This window comes from Pteropus vampyrus, unplaced genomic scaffold (assembly GCF_000151845.1).
Source record: "Pteropus vampyrus isolate Shadow unplaced genomic scaffold, Pvam_2.0 Scaffold78, whole genome shotgun sequence".
Classification (NCBI taxonomy): Eukaryota; Metazoa; Chordata; class Mammalia; order Chiroptera; family Pteropodidae; genus Pteropus; species Pteropus vampyrus.
This window is the reverse complement of record NW_011888859.1, coordinates 1,841,316-1,862,645: the sequence shown is the minus strand read 5'-3', so window position 1 is coordinate 1,862,645 and position 21,330 is coordinate 1,841,316. Positions and strand designations below refer to the sequence as shown.

The 21,330-nt window shown below is 37.2% G+C and overlaps 1 protein-coding gene across 1 annotated transcript in view; it reads left to right on the top strand.

Moving 5' to 3' along the window:
- SYNE1 (spectrin repeat containing nuclear envelope protein 1) overlaps window positions 1-12,905 on the top strand; it is a 145,697-nt gene extending 132,792 nt beyond the window's left edge. The window contains exons 50-53 of the mRNA XM_023532164.1: window positions 2,837-3,146; window positions 4,284-4,448; window positions 8,342-8,698; window positions 12,765-12,905. Coding sequence (XP_023387932.1) covers window positions 2,837-3,146; window positions 4,284-4,448; window positions 8,342-8,698; window positions 12,765-12,905 — 973 coding nt within the window. The remainder of the gene's footprint in view (window positions 1-2,836; window positions 3,147-4,283; window positions 4,449-8,341; window positions 8,699-12,764) is intronic.
- Window positions 12,906-21,330: the final 8,425 nt, after the last annotated feature.

Here is a 21,330-nt window from a genome sequence, read left to right as displayed (position 1 = left end):
ACCTCGAAAGCCAGGAATTAGCCAGGCAATGAAAATAGGGGACTATTAGGTTTTTTACAAGTATGTCTTCATTTTCAAAATAATTTCTTTTGACTCTGAAACCAAATTTTAGTAAAGTTACAAATTCTAGGCTGGTGGCCCAAAGTTTTCCAAGAATTTAAATTGGAATTGATCTTTGACTCCCAGACTCCTGGATAGCTAATATTTAAGTAAAGTGTTATGCCGCAGCTGGCGGGTCCAGAGTTTGTTGTCGCTGTTTTCATTTTAAGGTGAGTAAGTTATTCCCTACCTTGATTCTCATGGGAAACATAGCTGCTTTTAAACATATCAGAAAGCTTTCATGTTTCTACTGGCTGTATTTACTCTTTCTTTGTAGGATATTCTCCTGATGAAAGGCGAAGGAGAAGTTAAGTTGAACATGGCCATTGGCAAAGGGGAACAGGCCGCGAGAAGTAGCAACGAAGAGGGTCAGAGGGTGATCCAGACTCAGCTACAGACCCTGGCAGACGTGTGGGCGAACATCATGGGCTCCGCCCTCCGTGCTCAGAGGTACAGAGACTAGTTTTAGTGTTTATTCATCTAAATAAAACACAGTGGCTTAGTAAAATGATGGAGCATGCTGAGGGGATCTCGAGTAGATGTACCAAGCATATTATTCCAGCAAGTTGTATGCTTGCCTGTCTTTGCCTAAATTATATTTTCTGTAACAGCAAGACTGGTTTGGTTTGTTTCCTCTCTTTGCGTGTGTGTGTGTGTGTGTGTGTGTGTGTGTGTGTGTGTGTGTGTGTGTAATATTTATATCTCTCACAACGCTTACAGAATCTTGCACACAACATGGGTTCAGTGAAATACCTCTTTTCTTTTCATCCAAGCAAAGATATATGGTCTTTAATAACTTTCATAAGATTTTGCTTTTTGAGGGAACACAAGGAGAATTAAGTTGTTGGCAACTGTTGAGCTTAAGTATAAATCGTTTTATACTTAATAATATCATCCACGTTGGGGTTGCAGAAGTGTGTGGGAGTTTTTGATTATCGTAGTGACGGGGGCCATCCCTGGCACCTCCTGCGATGCCTAGACAGTGTCACATGAGCAACAACCTGCCCCCCCGGAATCCTGCAGGGCCCCTGATGAGAAGCATCAGAGGCTGATGAGAAAGTAGAGAATATACTGACTGTTGTACCAGGTATCATTTTGCTGTTGTATTTATGGATGGAAGATTCTTCACCTTCCTCCCTCTTCTCCGAGTATCTACAAGGAACCTGGCTGGCTTCTTGGACAAATGAAACTTCAGTCAGAATTAGATTAAAGTACATTCCAGAAGCCATATTCTGAAGGTTATATCATCAAGGAAGTGTGTGTGCTCGATATGATCGTTATAAAGAGATGAATAAAAGATTAAAGTTCATCACAAAGCAAAATACATACGCTACATTAGCCAGCCACTGCAATGTAAACAGTGAGCCATGGTTTCAATTAAAATTTGGGAGGATTTGTTTTGTTTTGTTTCGTTTTGTTTTTTCCTTTAACATAGAGCACAGGTAACGAGTCCCCAAATCAGCAGGACTTTGAATGTTAGTTATAATTCATAATAGTCAGCAAAGAAGAAAAATCAGTTCCTATGGTTATTTTTCTGAATAATAGACCAAACTTCCCAATGCTCAGCAATAGGCCAGCCATAAAAGTGAATGGGAATACAAGTAAATATTTTTCAGACGTTAGAATAAACTGTTAAATGCCAAAAGTAGATTCAAATCCTCGATTCTCTTCTCTCGGTAAGGCATTAAGTTTGAGAACTAGGCATATTGAGTAGCAGCAGTGCTCATATTGTTGTGCTAAAATGACACAAAACAAAGTGCTTTTTGCCTTCTGGGTGCTGGGAGGCTCGGGTAGGATGCACACCAGAAAAACTCTGGCTCCGATTGTGTTACTGAGACACCGTGGGACCATAGAAGAATGCAGGGCCTGGGTGGCTTCTGGGTTAGGGGAGAGCAATCTGGATTTCCTAGAAAATTCTTTGAGGGAAGGATATGAATTTAGGCATGGATAAGGAGTTTCCTACTGATGAAAAACAAAAGCAAAACCAAAACAATTTGAGTAACTTCAGGATCATAAGATTATATGCAAGGGAGGCTGGGAGGAGGTCACTGAAGAAGAATTTAGAATGGTTTGTAAAGCCGAATACTTTAAAATTTTTAAATTTCTGCCCAAAAGCCTTTTATTTGACTATCTGGAGAGCTATTTACTTGACTATTATATTTGTGACCATATTTCTCATATTATAAATACACTGAGCTTCATTCTTTCAAACATTCGACATTAAACATTGTTGAATGTATGAACATATGTTAAGCATATATATTCCTAAGTGAAAATTAATGTAATGATATTTAATTTACCCAGGAAGAAGACCCTCAATTTTAAATTCCAGTCAATAGATAAATGCCATCAGATTTTAATCATATAAACTGAACCCAAGAAAATTAAGAATTGGTATAAGTTAAATAAAATTTAATTGATGCCCCAGTGCTGATTTTCAAAACTATAGCACATAAATTTGCCTGTTTTTTTTTTTTTTAGAGTAATTAGCATTTGGAAGACAAAACTCCAGATGCATGTATGATCACAACATCTTTGTGACATAGATTCACTTTCTTTTGAAGAAACTGTGCTGTGGGTCAGAGAAGTAGTGTTTCTCCCTGCCCTTAAAAGCAGCATTTTCATCACTTCCGATAGCATTTAATAAGACAGCTTACATGGCTGAATGTCCTCATAATTGGTTTTCAGTAAATATGTCAAGATAACTTATTTTTATGATATGTGACATTAATTCTAGCAACCTAGAGTCTGTGATTAGCCAATGGAATGACTACCTAGAGTGGAAAAACCAGCTGGAGCAGTGGATGGAATCAGTGGATCAAAAAGTAGAACATCCATTGAAACTGCAGCCAGGTCTGAAAGAGAAGTTTTCCCTTCTGGACCACTTTCAGTCCATCGTATCCGAGGGGGAGGGTCACACTGGAGCTCTACACGGCCTCATTGCAAAGTCCAGGGAGCTCTACCAGAAGACCGAGGATGAGTCTTTCAAGGAAACAGCTCAAGAGGAACTGAAAACCCAGTTTAATGACATAATGACAGTTGCCAAGGTCAGTGCTTTATGTTGAAGAAAAAACGTCAAGGCTCAGATAAATAATAGGTTGAATTATTGCATCATTGGTGCTCCAAAACTATATGGGCGATTAATGAAGAGATTTATATTATGTAAATAAAATTTCTCACCTATGGATGCCCATGAATTTTTCTCTTTCTGCAATCTCGGGATTATTTTTTATTCTTTGTTTTTGACTTTCTCCATGTAGAATGTTAATCAACCCATTTTTAAATAAGATTGTTGAGCCTCAAATATCAGTGTTTAAAGTTCTTTTATCTTTTGCTACCACTTACATTTGTCTATTTACCTCCTGATTTCAATCATGTACAAAATAGTGTATTTGGGTCTCATCTTAGCACAAACTTCATTTTTCTATTCTCAAAGATATAGGCTCCTTCATGTAATATCATGATATTTTCCAACTCTAACTGAACTTTTACTTTTCTCCGTAATTTCTTTTGTATATTTATGACAATTTTAAAGAAAAGACGAGAGGTTCCCACCCCCCTTCTTGGTTTTTCTTTCTGGAATTCTCTTTGCATTATTAATACTATAATTATTATTTATCTTAATTTCTATTTTGGTAATAATGAAGAACTATGACTCTGGAGTAAAAAAAACAAATTTGAATTGTGGCTTTGACATTTTTTTTGGTTTTTTGCTTTTGGGCCGTTCCTTTTCCTTTTGTATTTTTTTTAGTTTTCTTTTCTTTTGTTGTTTTTTCCTTCCCGGGGCCTTTTTGGGATTAAATTGGGCGGTTGCTTTTACCTTCTTAACCGGATTGCTTTCCAAAAGGCCACCCCAATTATTTTTTTAATTATTAGGATTGTTTTTTCCATTATTTTTTTTTGATTGGTTATTTGGTGGGGGTTTTTGTTTACCTTTCTTTAGGCTTGGTTTTTTTTTTATGCAAAGCTAGAACAAAGTAAAATTATAGGAAAAATGGTTGCTTTCTCAAAGTCTTTCAGTCTAATTAAGATTTGATATTTTCATTTTAAGATATTAAACATAAGGAAAATTCAAGAAGAATGAAATCTTCTGAGATCATTAAGAGACCAATATGTGTTATCTTATCTGATTTTATATTCTCAATAGAGGCTATTGTTAAAGCAGCTTTTTCTTTATTTACTAGGAGAAAATGAGGAAAGTGGAAGAAATTGTGAAGGACCACCTAATGTATCTAGATGCAGTCCAGGAATTCACAGACTGGCTCCATTCAGCAAAGGAAGAACTTCACCGGTGGTCAGATATGTCTGGAGATTCATCAGCCACCCAGAAAAAGCTGTCTAAAATTAAGGTAGGGAAAAAGACAGATATTATAATTTCATCGTTTCATTGGTTGTTGAGTCTAACATAGCTGTGATAAGGATTCTATGGATAAGACTCTATACTGAAAATGTTTTTGTCCTGTTTTCTATTTGTTCATGTTCATTACCTTGCACCTCATGAATTCTAAACATAAGCAAGAGGAAAAAAAGGAATTCAAAATACTTTACACTTGTGAGCAAAATGGAACATTGTCCACGTATGCTTCTGCATGTGAATGTGCTTGTTGCTGTAGCATGAGAGACTACAAAATAGATGCCAACTTGGTAGGCTGACACAATTGGATATTCATTTCTAGCACAGTGAAAGAAAAGTTTATATAGGAACTTAGTTAAAAGTTTTTGAACAAGAACTTGGAAATGTCATTCTAGATGTTTTCTTCTGCTTTCCTAGCTAACAGTACAACAGCATAAGACAGTACTTTAAAGAACATTAAAATTGTCCCCCGTAAGGGCAACTTACAGAATAGAAATTCACGCAACTAGGAGTTGGAGATCTTAGAGTCTTTTAGTTATTTCTAGGTGCTTGACTATAACATTACAATAACCTCCCCCTGTGGAAAATGATAGATTTTAGTCTAAAAATTAAGCAATGATGAAATTCTTCATGGTTAATTTTTAGATGAGTAAATGTTGCATATCAGTGGTGTATTTGTGGTAAGGAATTTAAGACTGAAATTGTGTTCTCATCCCTGGAGATCAGAAATTAAAATCATGAAAACAATAGTTGATGATGATAATAATGACTACATTTTGAAGATTTACTTTTAAGTGCTTATTGTATTTAACTCTCACAATGACCATGAAAGTTTTAAATGAGATAATCACATAAAGGCACTTCTTAAATTATAATTCTTTAAAATACTTCATTGACACATCTCTAAGTAATATTTAACTTATCCATCCATCCATTTGTTCGACCAGTGTTGTACATCCATCAAAGAATTCACAGTGTAGTAGGGAACAATGGTGCACAAACCGATGTTGTTAAAATAATACCCTAAGTGTAGTGACAGCTCACTAACTAGAGTTCAGGCTCTGGAATCAAAAGCCTACCTCTGTTGATTATCTTTTGGCAAGTTACTGATGTCCTCAAGCCTCAGCCTCTCAATGGGTAAAATAAGAATAATCATAGTACCTGCCTGATAAAGTAGTTTTGAGGACTAATTAGATCATGCATATCAAACATTTAACATCATGCTTGACACATAGAACACATTCAATGAGAAAATCCAATGGATTTGGTAAATGAGTGATCTAATTGACTGTGGAGTGACGATGTGGGAAAAGTCAAGGGTGATGGTCAAGATGTTCCCTAGAGTCAATAAAACTATGTCCATCTGAGAAAAACAAGTATAGGCAGAGGAGACAGGTTATAGAGGAGGAAAGGTAGGTGCAACTGTGAACAGATAGAATTTGAACTGCCAGGTGATGATGTCTAGGAGGCATTTGAATATTCAAGTCTGCATTTCAGGTTGAGAAGCTGTATTGAACACTTGGAGTCCTAATGATCAGCATATAATTTGTAGTTGAAGCCAACGGAGTGAATGGCACCAAGACCTGTGTATTAAGCAAAGAAAACAATGGGCACAGGACCAAAACTATCAATACTTAAGGAGCCACAGAAGAGGATTTGAAAGAGAGAGGGAGAAAACAGAGGAGAAGTAATAACAAGAGGAGGACCAGGGAGGTGGAGTGCCACCAAAGCCCCTGGTGGAGGAGGGAGTCACCATCCTAGAAGCAGCAAGAGGCAGCCATGAAGAGGAGGATCAAAGCGTGCTACCTAGACCTGGCAGTTTGGCTACTTGGCAACACAGAGAGCCATTTCCACAGTCCAATGAGGGGAAGACCGATTCCATGAATTTGGGAGTGAATGGGTGGGTGCAATAGGGGACAACCAGGAGAGACCGACATTCTCAAATATTGATGTGAGATCAAGAGAATTATTTTACAAGGCTGCTCCCCAGGTTGCCAAATGTATTTTTTTTTTAAACACTTTTATAAAATACATTAAAAAACATAAGAAATGTAGGAGAAGTTGCTGACATAAAAGTATTGGAATTTGGGAAGGAGAAAGTAAAGCTTCTCAGAGGTCCAGGTCAGCCTTAAATGCAGGCTGTTGTGTAGTGAAGAGAAATCGTGGAGGAAGTAAATAAGCATGTCCTCTGGCCTTTGGTGTCATCCCTGCCACACCCAGGAGTCACCACTGAGAAAAGGCAACTTCAAAGCCAAATTTGTATTCGTATGAGGGTGTATGTGTACATATGAAGGTTTGGGCATATGACTTTTTAAAGAGAGTTTAAATACATGTCGACAAAATACATGTAAAAGTCATTTCAAAACGCTTTAAAATGATGCCCTTACTCAAAATCAGATGAGCGTAGTTAATGATTGCAAATATTGAAATGCCCCATATCCATACCAGAGAAAACTAGGATGATACATTAGAGAGTATATTGGGAAACTGATTTTTGACAGTTGATAATCTCTGAACTCCAAATTAAAAACCACTCATAAAAGCAAATTATAAGTATTTAAATATAATAGTTAGATATAGCTCTTTTTAAAAAGTTATCATTTTTCTTTATCAAATTACTGCTTCCTCTATGCACTGATGAACAAGGAAGGTTCTTAGAATTCTGCTGCTGAGGAAATGATAATATGTATATTAAACGCTAACTGTGAAAGATTTCATGGGATTGTGCTTTGAATATTTAAACACTTTTAAATAACCTATACAAAAATGTAGCTATCTTGTATAGGTTGTGGAAGATATGTTTATTTCAAGCTAATAAAATGTGAATTATATTAATTAGTTTTTATGCTTAATTTAATTTATTAAACATGCTTTATATCCTGATTTTTTCTATATCTATTATTTTGTAATTGATTTTCTTCTTGAAGTTTTTTTCCTGAATAATCATCTTTTCTTTCTATTTAATCCAGGAGTGAAGTCATAATTTTGTATTATTACTAATGAAATCCTGGTTTTAACAATACATTATGTAAATATATAAACACCAGATGATGAAGTCAGTGAAATTTCAGTAAAAGAATCTAATTGCAGAAAGAAATACCACTGTTTTACCTAATTAACAACACATGTTTTAATTTTATCTTGTCTTTTAGAGTATGTGTGTGCTTTAAGCCAAAAAGTTATAACTAAATTGTTAAACTTCTAGTGATATTTTTTTTAATTAAAAAAAAAAAAAAAACCAAAGTAAATAAACCCAGTCTAAAGGTTAGTAACCACTTGGAACTTTTGATTAAGCCTCTCTGTGAATTATTCATTTTAGTAACTATAAAAATGTTTACATAAGGAAGTGAAGTATTTGAAATTGAGCAGGGCTCATGCTTTTGTTGTGATAATTTGGCCTGATTCCTGGTAGAATGAGGTGTGATTGAAGCTTCCATCTTGTGGAAGAAGATGAAAATGGGGTCGAGACCATGAAGAGAGCCCAGTTCTGCCATGATCCTCGTCCACTGGTCCATCAATTTAAGGAGAAATACAAATTTCCATAATTATAGGAGAAATCAGATCCCCATTATGTAGGAGCAATACACCACAGGCTTTTTAAGTCACTATCAGAACAATTCCATACTCAAGCCATGCCTGATTTCAGCGTCCCTGTTTTGTCTGTTTTGGTATGTTACAGATTCTTCAGCTTATCTTGCCACCAGCCTTGGTGCTCGAGATGACCGTTCTCTGCTGTTGTAACTCGGGGGTGGGCAGATGAACTGATTCCGGTTCCCTGTGGCATGCTTGCTCCAACTTTCTAGCAAGACGGGGTCTCCCCCTGTACACATTTGGAAACTTGCTGTGACTAACAGCCTCCTCAGTTACCATGGTGACATTCCATTACAGGAGCTGATGGATTCCAGAGAGATCGGAGCGAGCCGCCTAAGCAGAGTGGAGTTGCTGGCTCCTGCGGTGACACAGAACACAACTGCCAGTGGGAGTGAGCTCATGGACACGGAGATGCAGGCCCTGCGTGCCGACTGGAAGCAGTGGGAAGACAGTGTATGCCAGACGCAGACCAGCCTGGAGACCCTGGTCAGCCAGATGGCCCTTTCGGAGCAGGAATTCACAGGCCAAGTGGCTCAACTGGAGCAGGCCCTGGAGCAGCTCGGGGTCCTTCTGACGACGTGGGCGCAGCAGTTAAGTGTCCTGGAAGGCAAGAACACAGACATGGAGATGGTGGAGTGCTGGCAGAAGGGGCGAGTAAGTTGGCTTCCTGTTTTCTATTGGTGGTTCTGCCGAAAATTTTATTCCGTTCTCATTGTTGCTAAAAAGAATCCTTGGTAACTAAAAACACGCAACATTCCATCAGACTTGGAAAGAAAGAAGTCTTTCTAATTAAATTTGCTAATCTGATCTGTTTCCTTTTCTCATAAATCAAATTATTGTAAAAATGAAGCTGAGGAGAGAAGATGTTATTCTTTACCATGGAAAACAGTTACGGTTAGGGACAACATCCTACTTTCATTCTTAGGGTGTAAGAGTTTGTAGTGTGTTCAGCCATTCAGGCTGAAAAAATGGCCTGTGGGTAGAGGCATAAATAGACGGAGAGTCATAGCTGTTTGCCTGCCAGTGAATTATTTCCAACAATTAAATGATTTAATTTATAGCTTTGAAAGAACCATTTGGTGATCTAAAGCACAACTAATAGTTTTCACCCTGATTAGCTCTCCTGTGTGTAGTTTTGATGGCTGATTTGAATTAACCCGTTAACAGAAACCCAATGTCACACTCATGGGTTGCTTCCGGCATTTTTTTTCGGAATGAGAGACAAGAAAGCATAAAAGGGATAGTGAAGAATGGGCAGAAGCTTGAAATCCTCTTTCTTTGTTTATTGTTAAATGGTATCTTGGAAAGACTTTTGATATTTGCAGTTTAATAATCCTCTGAATCATGGATGTCCTTAAAAGGAAGTTTAGTAAAGTAAACTTCTCTGTTTCTATTTATATTATAAACATTTCAAAATAGCTCCAACCAGTAAGAAAGTCACATAGTATTTTCAGCATTGCCTTGTTTTAAATCAAGTATTTGAAACAAATATAGCATACCCCAAAAGAAAACTTTATAATCATCTTTTTATGCTATTTTATTTATAATGTTTCTAGTTTTGTTTTTTTGTTTGTTTATTTGTTTTGGTTTTTTTTTTTTTTTTCTGATGCCCTTACAGTCCTTTAGGCTTAAGCACCAGAATAAAGTATAGAAAGCAGTTCTGTAAAACAGGGACATGGAAGTTGGTAATTATTTCATATGGTCAGTATTACTCACTCTGATATTAGAAAAATCAGTTATAATGTTTTAGTTCTATTTTGCTTCCTTTCCTTTCCCTACCATTAATATGAGTAAATTAAAAAAAAAAGAAAAGATTTGGTGGTATTTAAATGATATTACTATTCTGAGATATCATTACTTTTTATATTGATACTATTAGTGAAAACAATAGGTGAAACCTTTTCATAGGCCTCACCTATATAATGCAAAAGTAAATAGAGGATTTTAACTGTACTAACATAACAATTCTAAGACAACAGCCCCCTGTTTAGATCTATTTACATTTGACTCCAGGACTCATTCTTTCGATGACAATATTACCTCTAAATACTCAGATTCTTCGTATTTCTAAAAATATTATTTTATCTAAAAATGGGAATAATAAAAAAATACATGATAATTATGTGACAGGATAAAGATATTAGATAATGCTTTAGCAGTAATAATCATTTTGCAATATATAAAAGTACCAAACCAACATGTTGTACACTTTAAACTCACATAATATGTCAATTCTATCTCAATAGAGCTGGGAAATTTTTAATTTTTTTTTTAAACGGAGATAATATTCCCATTACAATGAATGCGTAGGAAAAGTTTTACAAAATAATGAATTTGCCAGGGTTCCTGTGGCTTTGTTTTGCTGTCATTGGGAAGGACTTGTCATTGTTCACATCATGATAACCATCATCATCATGAGCCTTCACAAGTATTTACACTCTCCTCTGCAATGAAACAATGATACTCAAGAAATCTTTTTGAAAATCTATAAAGAATTATTGTCTATGAACTATGTAAAATCATGTCACAAAAAATCTTGTTTGTTGTGTTTACAAAGCTCATATCTCTTAAAATCCTTCAGGCTATTAGTGTTGGAAATTTAGCAATTTTCTTAACCTGTATAACCTCCAAGGAAAATAATGCATTTCAGGCCTTAACTGAAATAGAAGTACATAACCTGATATTTACATAATAAAAAATTCAAAATAATAATAATAATAAATTGTATTTCTTTGACCAATTAAGGATTTTTTAAAAAATAAATAAAAATAAATAATAAAAATTTTTAAAAGTCTAATCATATGCCTTACTTTATGATGAAGTTAAAGAATTTTTTTTTTAGTGTAAAATTTTGGTCGAAGCTTTCATTTATGATAGCACCTAATTTGTAATGACTCATTTGAATCTCTGGGTTTTTTATTTGCTTCTTTGGTGCATGGTAAGTTTCTTTGGTTCTTATAATGCTCTTAAATAAAAGATTCAATATGATGGAAAATAATAGTTACTAGATCAACATTTGAAGTTTCAGAGAGAAACTTTCTAAGTATTATTTATTAATTTTTTTAAATAAAAATATTTTCAATGTCCCTAGCCCTGACACTAAGTTAAATAAAGAACTTTAAAGCCAAGAGAAACCCATTCCTCCTCTCAGAGTCACCATCTAGGTGGAAAGGCCAAGTTCAAAACCAGTGGGAATACTTGTCTATGATAAGCGCCAACAAGGTCCTGTGTGTCCTCAGTGAGAAGCCTATAAGAGGTGGGGAGGGGGCCAGCGAATCCTTAGGGGAGTCGTTGTCTGAACTGGGTCTTGAGGTATGATTACAAATTGACCAGATCTGTGAGGTGGAAGAACAGCACCAAGATACAGAATCACTGAGGAATCTGAAGATGCAGGAGTGAAAACTCGAGAACAGGATTCAAATTAAGTGGATCTTGTGCCATTCTAGAAAGAAATGATAAAGGTGTAAATGGGGCTCTGAGAGCCAAGATGCAGAAGTAACTGTTTGAAAAGCTATCTCAGACGGGGAATAGACGAGACCTCATTATCTCTTACATGGAGTGAGAAGGAAAATGGGTTAGGCCAAGAGGATGCTTCGCTTTCTGACTTAGAACAATGAGAGGACAGTGGAGCCATTTACTAGGGTGAGGAGTGGCCCAGACCTGGTTTGCCGAGAGGCGTGGTTTTCCTACAAATCTAGGCCATGTCTTGACAAATATCTCTGAGAATAAAAACAGTAACAGCAACAGCTCTCTGAGTAGTTACATTCTTGCCCCTCCTCTTTAATTATTGTTATTATTTTTTACCTTAGTGATTCCATTATCCACACAGTCCCATTTAAATATTTGGGTGTCATTTACCTGCTGATTTTTCTTATTAGGCACTTATCAGTGTGCCTGGTAATGTGTGTTGGACACTCATGATTTCACTTGCTCTTTGTGACAGTCCATTGTGTAATTCAGTGGACCATGACCCTGATTTCAGAGGTGTACTTGTGAAGTCTCAAGACTTTATTTTGGTTTAGGTATTCACAGAACTGTGATTATTCACATGTCTTTTTCATCCATTAAATTGTGAGCTCTTCAAATACAAGAATTATACTTTTAGTCATTTGATGGTGTTGGTTTGGTGGGCGCGGGGGGGGGCGGTGCCCCAGAATCCAGCAAAATGATTGCAACATGGCAGACATTTAACAAGTATTTGGTGACTGTATGAATAAAACTATGAAATGAATGAATTACTCCTTAAATCAGATCTGTGGATTATAAGAATTTCTTAATGTGAAAGTTAATTGTATATACTACATAAATCGATTGATTATATATACATACGCACATATCTAACTAATACAGATATTAAACCAAAATAAGTATTGCTTTGCTTTAAAATGATTTATCATTATTTTTAAAAGATGGTCTAGTCAGACTGTTTTTAAACAATTTAGACTATTTTCTCTTTTCATTTTCTAAACCTACCTTACATTATTTGACTATTCGACAACATGTCCAGCCTCAAATGAGTCACTTACAAATTAGATGCTATTATGAGTGAGTGCCTATCCATGGCTAGAAAAGGATACAAATCAGCCAAGTGCTAATAGGTCTTATTTCTTAATGTATGTGTTGATTCTTCTCTCACTAATAATTATAACATGATTTCTGCATGTACAGTACATATGAAGATATGGAAATTGCCCAATTTTGTCTTGTAATTTCCTAACAGGAGATACTGGATGCTCTACAAAAAGCAGAGCCTAAGACAGAGGATCTCAAGTCTCAGCTGAATGACCTTTGTCGGTTTTCCAGAGACCTGAGTACATACAGTGGCAAAGTTTCTGGCTTGATTAAAGAATATAATTGGTGAGCACGAACCTTACTGGTAATCACAATATTTTCATACAATTAAAAAGCTAGAGATTTGTTTATTTCAAGATGTGATTTCAATATTAATATAAATTAACCATTAAATACATTACTAAATGATAAGTGCACACTCTAAGAATTGTTGATTCCATCAGACATTATTTTAATCTCCTTTATCATTTTTTCCCTTCCATTAAATGTTTCAAACCATGGTTTTAGTCTTTGTTTGCAAGCATCCAAAAGCTGTCAGAATAAAGAACAGATTTTGCAGCAGAGATTTCGAAGATCCTTCAAGGACTTCCAGCAGTGGTTGGTTAATGCAAAAACCACTACCGCCAAATGTTTCGATATACCTCAAAATCTCAGTGAAGTTTCAACAAGTCTTCAGAAAATACAGGTGAGGGTGTTACTAATTAATTCTAATAATGGAGCTTAAGTGGATTCAAAAGGTGACTCTAGATCATTTTATAAGCAGATTAAAGTTTTGCTTAAGAAACTCAACTTTCAAATAGATCCCTGCTTGAGACGATTGTGTACATGAAGAAAAACCAGCGCATTCATATAAATGTGTGCTATTTTATATATTAATGGGGAGTAAGGAAATAATAAAAGCTATTTCTATGTGACAAGTATTGTGCTTGAGCACTCTAAACAGAGTTTGTCATTTAATTTTCATAGTCACTTTATCAGGTTCATACAATTATTAACCTCAGTGTAAGCTAAAGAGTCTTAGCCACTTAATTTATACAATAAAAATTGTTTATCCCTTCTTTGTGATTTTGTTGAGAAATAAGTAGAAAAGTCAGTGTGTGTTAAATCATAGAACATTTTATTATACCTAATCTTACATTTTTCTTTATAGGAATTTTCATCAGAAAGTGAAAATGGACAGCATAAGCTAAACACAATGCTATCTAAAGGAGAACTTTTGAGTACTCTGTTGACCAAAGAGAAAGCTAATGGTATCCAGGCCAAAATTGCAACTGCAAAAGAAGACTGGAAAAATTTTCATTCAAATCTCCGCCAAAAGGAATCTGCCCTAGAGGTATAATATAGCCAATTACGTAGACGCAGTCTGTGTTAGTTGTCGTCGTCATTGTTGTTAGTTAGTTAGACCACACTTTCGATATATCCAAGTACTCTTGTCAGTGATTCTGGTCATCCTTCTCTGAATATGCAACAATGCAATTATTCTTTTTTCCTTGTGAAATCATCCATTTTGTATAGCAACTCTTTTCTTGGAGGAAAATTGAGAGGCATGGAGAATATTTTATTTTTCTTTTAAAACGACACTTCCTGGCAAAATAGATAATTTGATTATGACCGTAAATAATGCAGGATGGAAAAAACAATAATAGAAAATTAATACTAGAAAGTGAAAATGTGTATTTCCTCAATTCTTTTCTAACTCAAGACCTTGGCACTTTTCCTTTGTGGTGGTGGCTGTTCTTTCATGACGGGCATCCTCCACTTAGTAGAGAGTGATAATCATTGTGCAGAGCCCAGAAATTTACTCTTAAGCCTTAAGGGATCATTAATGCAATGTGATCTGAGCTCCAAAGCATCTGCTTTTGGATATAGTACATATAGCATTGGCAGCAAGATTATCCAGTTCAAGAGATGTCCAGAAGTAGATGGACAGACCAGGAGCTGTCTACCTTCTTACCCTCCATGTTTCTTTCCTCCTTCCCTCCCTCCCTCTCTCCCTCCCTCCCTCCCTTCCTTCTTTCCTTCCTTCCTTCCTATTAGTAAAACACACATAATTTAGTAAAACATGCATAATAATGCCTGTTAAGTACCAGGAATGTTGTTAGGAATACAAGAAGGTTAGTTTTTCTCCCTTTTATCAGAGAACCCACTTTCTAGAGAGGGAAACAGTCTATAAAGAGATTTCTGCAATAGAATGCAGGTATGATTAAGATATGGTAGTCACTCAAAGAACACAACTATCTTTATTTGAAGTTGAGGAACGTTTCCAGAAAAGTAACATTATAACTGAACCTTGAAGTCTAAACATCCTTTTGATTTGCCAAAGCTGATGTGCATTTCAGGTAGAAGGAATTCAATGTGCAGAGCCAGGGAGTTATGTGTGCCAACTATTAATTGAGACGATGAGAAATTTGATATCCACTTGGGGTTTGGGGGGAAGAGCAATGAAAATAAGACTGGCGATAGAGATTAGAGACAAAGAGTGAAGTGTTATGTGTACTAAGCAAATTGACCTTGACTCAGCCAGAGTTCCTTATCTGAATCCCAAAAGAGCATTTATTTTATCCTTTTTCTCAGAGATATAACATAACCCATATCATTCTAGAGGCATAAGGGAGAGGTTAATTCATTGCATACAATGGATGCTTTAAGAGACAAGGGCTTAATTCTCTCACAAAATCCTGGTTGAGAAAGGCTTAGTGAGGGCCCCATAAGTCTTTCAGCTGGAAATAAGCATACCAACTCTCTGAGCACGGTGTGGAGCATTATGGGGAACAGTCAGTAGCTGGAAGACCAGGGAAAGCTTTCATAATGGTTCAGATGAGAGAAATGAGGGCTTGAATTAAGCAAATGATAATAACTGGAGAATTTATCTCTAAGGTACAGCACAAGAGAATTTGGTAACTAATTTGATGAAGAGCACATGCAAGAAAGATAAATTAAATATGAGTCCATAGTTTTTAGTTTGGAAGATGGCATGAATGGCAATGCCATGAACTGAGACATGAATATAGTGGGGAAAGTAGTTTTGGAGGGGATAGCAAAAATCAATTTAATATATGCTCAAGTTGATGTGCCTGCAAGACATCCAGCATGTAATGGCCAGGAAAGTAGCAGTTAAATTGAGTGCAAAGCTCAAGAAAGACAGTAGAGCTACAATAACAGTGATAGTGAACATTTGCCAGTGCTGGGCCCTGTTGTAGGCGCTTAACACATAATAACACATTTAATCCTCATAACCATTTTCTGAGGCAGGAGCTCTCTTGTTTCTATTTTGTGGATGAGAAAAATTAAGGCAAAAGGTGTTTAAATACCTGCCAAATTCTCACAGCTAGTAAGTGATGGGGACAAAATTCAAAGCCAGGCACCATGGCTTACAGTATTATATAAATACATTCTAGAAATGTAGGAGTTTTTGGTGGTCACTGAAGTCATGGGAGAAATCGTTGGAAAAGCATGGAGAATGAACGTCTAATGGGAGGCCTCTCCAAGCCTGTAGACAGGAAGCTCGTGGGGAACGTTGAGAGTCTCTTGATTTTATTCCTGTTCCCCAGACCCTTTGTTCAGACCCTGTGATGTCACTCCCTCGGCCAGGAACCCAACTTTTTTGTGTTATATTTCTGACCGAGACCATAATGCTCTGTTCCTCAGTCCCATCTCCTTGTAGAATTAAACTGCTGATCACAGCCCCCAGTTTGCCTGTTAGTGTCCCCACGAGACTCCAGTGGCAGGGAGATGGACATACCTTCAATTTATGAATGTATTTAGTTATTCAGCAAATATTTTTTGAGCACTTTCCATTTGCCAAGGACTATTCTAGACTCTGAAGATATAGTAGAGAATAAAACAGAACAGAATCTTTGCCCTTATGAAGCTTAAATTTGAGGAAACACTCCAGGAACATTCTTAGTATCTTACATTGGTGAAGCACTTTCAATTTTCCAAAGCATTCCCATAGCTACCCTAATAGGTGACAGTGGCAGGCATGACCATCCCCACATTGTAGATGCCCTGGATCGTATACAGTGGAGCCTTGAGCCATTCCCCACAGGCTCCCGCACTTAGATTTTTCAGCTAACCTTTATGGACTTGCTCTTTGCCAACACTGCCTAAAGCTCTGCTTCATTTAAAAGCCTTACTTGGTCACATGATAGTATAGATTTCAAATTCACTTTAATCTAACACTTTTATAAGTCATAGCCCGTGGATATAGACACCTTTGCTAAAGCAGAATGGCACCATGCAAATACATTTTAAATAGCCGTTAGTACCTACAAGGTATCTATGAAAGTAGCTACAACGTTCTTATGTAATAAACACAGACCACTACTTGGTATTTCTTATATCTTTATATATCAGAATTAACAAATTATTTGTTTAAAACCTAATGAGGAGGTAGCAGGGAGGTAGATTAGGTAAAGGGGGTCAAATATGTGGTGACAGAAAGAAATCTAATTATGGAAGGTGAACACACAGTGTAAATATATAGATGCCTTACTGTTAAAGTGTACAGCTGAAACTTTTTGGATTTCATTAACCAGTGTCACCATAAAATAAATTAATTGATTAACTTAAAAACATTAAAAAAAAAAAAAACCTAATGAGCCTGTAAACCATATGTTAATATCGTCATTTATCGAAATTGACAAAGTGTTTGCTAATATTTATTTAGATTTCTATGAGGTACCTTGGTGTGGCCCAGGAAGTGTCAGGCACATGCCCTCTCCTCATGGGGCCTGTAATCTAGCTGTGGAGACGAGGTCTGCCTGCATCAGATGAAAGCCCACAGTGCAGCCCAGTCTATGATGAAGTATAGAACGTCTGGGATAAACAACAAATGAGATAGAAGTTCAACAGTGGGTGTGAACTCTGAGGCGGGCCGGATAATTAGGGAAAAGTTTAATTTTGAAAAGCAAGGCCATTGAAAGCTCTTAAAGAATATTTAGAAAAGTATTCGGGTGCGCATGTGAAGGATGGGATGTTCCAGATGTTGGGAACAAGGGAAGAAGAAGAGTGTGGGCAACGGGGTCCAGACGAAATGCTAGGTGAAGGACTTTGGACTTGCCGTTAAAACTGGCGTGTGTGTCTAATGCTATCTAAAACCTCGTAGAACCTGAAGATCCAAATGAAAGACTTTGAAGTAAGTGCTGAGCCTGTGCAGAACTGGCTGAGTAAAGCCGAGAAGGCAGTGCATGAAAACAGCAACCGCCTGTACGACCTGCCAGCGAAGAGGAGAGAACAGCAGAAGCTCCAGGTGATGAGACACTGGGCCGGCATGGCCACGCCCTTGACCCTGTCCTGTGTGCAACCTGCGTTCAGGAGCCCGTCTGCCGAGCACCCTGGGATTAGATGACGCCACATGCAGATACGGTGTACCCTTGACCTATTTCTGACAGATCCCATGTTTTTTCCAGCTTTCCGTTGAAGTAGATTTGTTTTGTCGTATAGTCTATACTCTGTGTAGCTTGGAAATAATGATGCCTTCGGGCACACCTGTTGGGCACCAGTGTTGATTTCCATGTTCTTTGGGCCAAAGCTTCGTCCGCGATGTGCTTTCCCCCAGCCTCTTAACAGTAACTTGCTTGTGCTTTTCAGTCTGTCCTTGAGGAAATAAACTGCTACGAGCCTCAGCTCAACAGGCTAAAAGAGAAAGCTCAGCAGCTGTGGGAAGGACAAGCTGCCAGCAAGAGCTTTATGCACAGAGTGTCGCAGCTGTCTGCTCAGTATCTAGCGCTAAGCAATTTAACAAAGGTAACGCCTGCCATGTGCTGTGTGTGAGTGTGTACCGATATCACAAATCTGGAGTCTCAGTAGGGTGTGCCGAATGTCCTGCCTGACAAGCCCAGGTCAGGAATACGGCCTGTAAGTCTATCCCCGGCCTTGTGATCGAGTCCTTCATTTGTGCTGTGTCATCTCAATGTGGCCGTCTGAACAGAGCGAGGGAGTTTTCAAAGACCGAAGAGACTTCCAGTTTTTATTATAGCACAAAAAATTCCCATTTATGCCGAATTGGCGTGTTCTCCAGAGCCTTCGTTTTGAGGACTCAAAGTACAAACATAAGGCAAAATTCATTTGGGGGTCTAAGGAATCTCAGATTTAATTACTTCAGAAAAACATGAATTCAAAGCAGTTTAAATTTTAGTGAATTTGGGATCATTTTCAAAATGTTGTCTAAATTCTTTATATTCATTACGTAGTAGTCAAGGATGTGTTGATTGAAAATTTCAATCAACAGAACAGAGCTCAAAACTGATAATGACTCATTTAACTCCTTAAATCTCTGTTCTAACAGCTTAGAACAAAGTAAATGGCATCTTACTATGACCTCATTTAGAGCGTTCAGCTGCTATAACACAGACCGATCTTACACTTTGTGGAGTAAGCATTATTTGACCCTCACGTGGCTTGTAACATTTGTTCCCTACATTTGTCTTTTGCATTTAAGATCTGAGAATGTAAGGAACCTACTGTAATTTAGTCTTTTCTTTCATTTGGCTTCACCTGTTTTAGTGTGGACTTATTTCTGGTCTGCTAATTTGGGTCCTCAACAAAACATACTTGTGATAGTCACACTAGTATCTTGGAGGAAATAGTCTATTTTTCCTATAAATAAGTTTGATTCTTTGATTTTAGAAATCTGGCACACATCAAAAATTAGAATGAATTAAGGGCATCTTTCTATTCCTTTGTGTTTATTTAGATACCAAAAATCAATAGATATTTGAATGATTTAAGAACCGTTAAACACCTTCATAAATCTTCACTGCATTGGGTATGACTCATAATTAATAAACAAAATCACATTTATGGTCCCAAATTTAAATTTTAGAGATATTACAAAATCTCAGAATAGTTATTTTTTGGAACTCCAGCTAACAGTGTGGTCATGTGGTACAGTTGAGCCAAATGTGACATTCAGTGAAAGCTAGAAACTACTTTGATTGGTTTCTCAGATCAGGCATTAGGAAGAAATTTTACTGATTCTGAAAAAATGTCACGGTTGTCTTAAGAAGAATAGCAACTAAGTTGAGGCGCAGTAAATTGTAAGTTTTCTACTTTTTGACCCAATTATTCTCATGATTTTACTATTTAGAAAGAGTTCTCACATCTCATAGATTAACGCAGACTGGCGTCAAATCTGTGCAGCATCTGAACCAAAGGCCATTCGTAGTTATTTGAACCAAAACAGCTTTACAATTCGAGTGGCTTTAGGCTGCGAAGTCTCTGTGGAATGGCCAGCTCGAAAACCATGTCTGTCGTTTCCAGGAGAAAGTGTCCAGGCTGGATAGAATCGTTGCCGAACACAGTCAGTTCTCCCTCGGGATTAAAGAGCTGCAAGACTGGATGACGGATGCAGTTCACATGCTGGATTCGTACTGCCACCCGACATCGGACAAGAGCGTGCTGGACAGCAGGATGCTCAAGCTGGAGGTGTGCATTTTCAGAGAAATCTCTCCAATGTACAGAATTTGTTTTTCTCAAAATTTCCAAAGTCTCCATCTACCTGATGTTGTTACATCAAACCTCTTCACAGGGAATTTCAGATGCTCTGTAGGCTGGGCACGCCTAAGAGTTCCCGAATCATTTGGAACATGTTTGCACATAGATGCTTTATGAAAATTAAAATAACAACCCAAGTTGGTTGTTATTTGCTTGGTAGCTGGTTAAGAGGCTAGTTTCAAATCACATCACTGACACATTTATTCTGAGACAATATTTCCCTGAAACATTTTTTAGGGCAGAACATTATCTATCTTGTTCAATTCACTTGCCTGCCTGTGTCAGTCAATTCTTCTCCCATCCCAAGCTATTAGTTCTAGCTTCTATGTATGGTAAAATAACAATTCTGCATTCATTTACCTCTCATTCATATACAAGATGTCTTCAGGAGACTGTCACTCTGTCTTGATACCAAGGATTCAAAAATGAACAAAACATGACCATCTTTGTCCTCAAGGATTTTATTCTGAGGCTGGAGGCTGAACCCCAGAGGGGTTCAATAATAGCAGATAAGGTTACACCTCTGGTGTTACAGACACACAGAGTAGAACTGTGCAGATGGAGTTAAGTGTTGGAGGAGGTTTCTCAGAAAGTCTGATAACCTGAACCAAGATTTGAGAAGGTGCTACATGAGCAAAAGCCAGAGTAAACAAATAGTGTGGTGTGTGAGAAATTCCCACTAGTTCCTTCTTGCTGCAGCAAAAACTGACAGGAATGAGTAGCTAAAGTTGAATGAATCTGCAGAAGTCAGCCAGGTCTGGAGTAGGGAGAGAGATGAAGCTTTGCCTTTCAGGTGATAACCCCAGTTTTATAACTTTGATTCACATTTCCTTCTTATATAGAAAAAGATAAGAACTTATGAAAAACTTGAAATAAATAAATCAATATATAAGATGAAGTATATTACTTTAGGTTTGTTTGGCTAGAGGCCTTAACATTTATAAAGTTCTCCATCCTGTGACATTTAAGAATTCGTGAATTCTACTATAGTCTATTTGTCTTTTATTAAAAACCAGTAAAATAAAACTTCTGTGGAAGGAAGAGATTATTCAGAAAAGAATCGAGACCCGCAAAGTCAAGGCCACTTAGAGACCAGCAGGTGACTGGAGATTGGTTATTGACACTTAGCAGTGGGGACCCTCCCGCCCTCCACCCACCAGAGCAGCCTGAGAGAGCCAAGGCTCAACACAATTGTCCATCATTCTGCAATCTTCGGG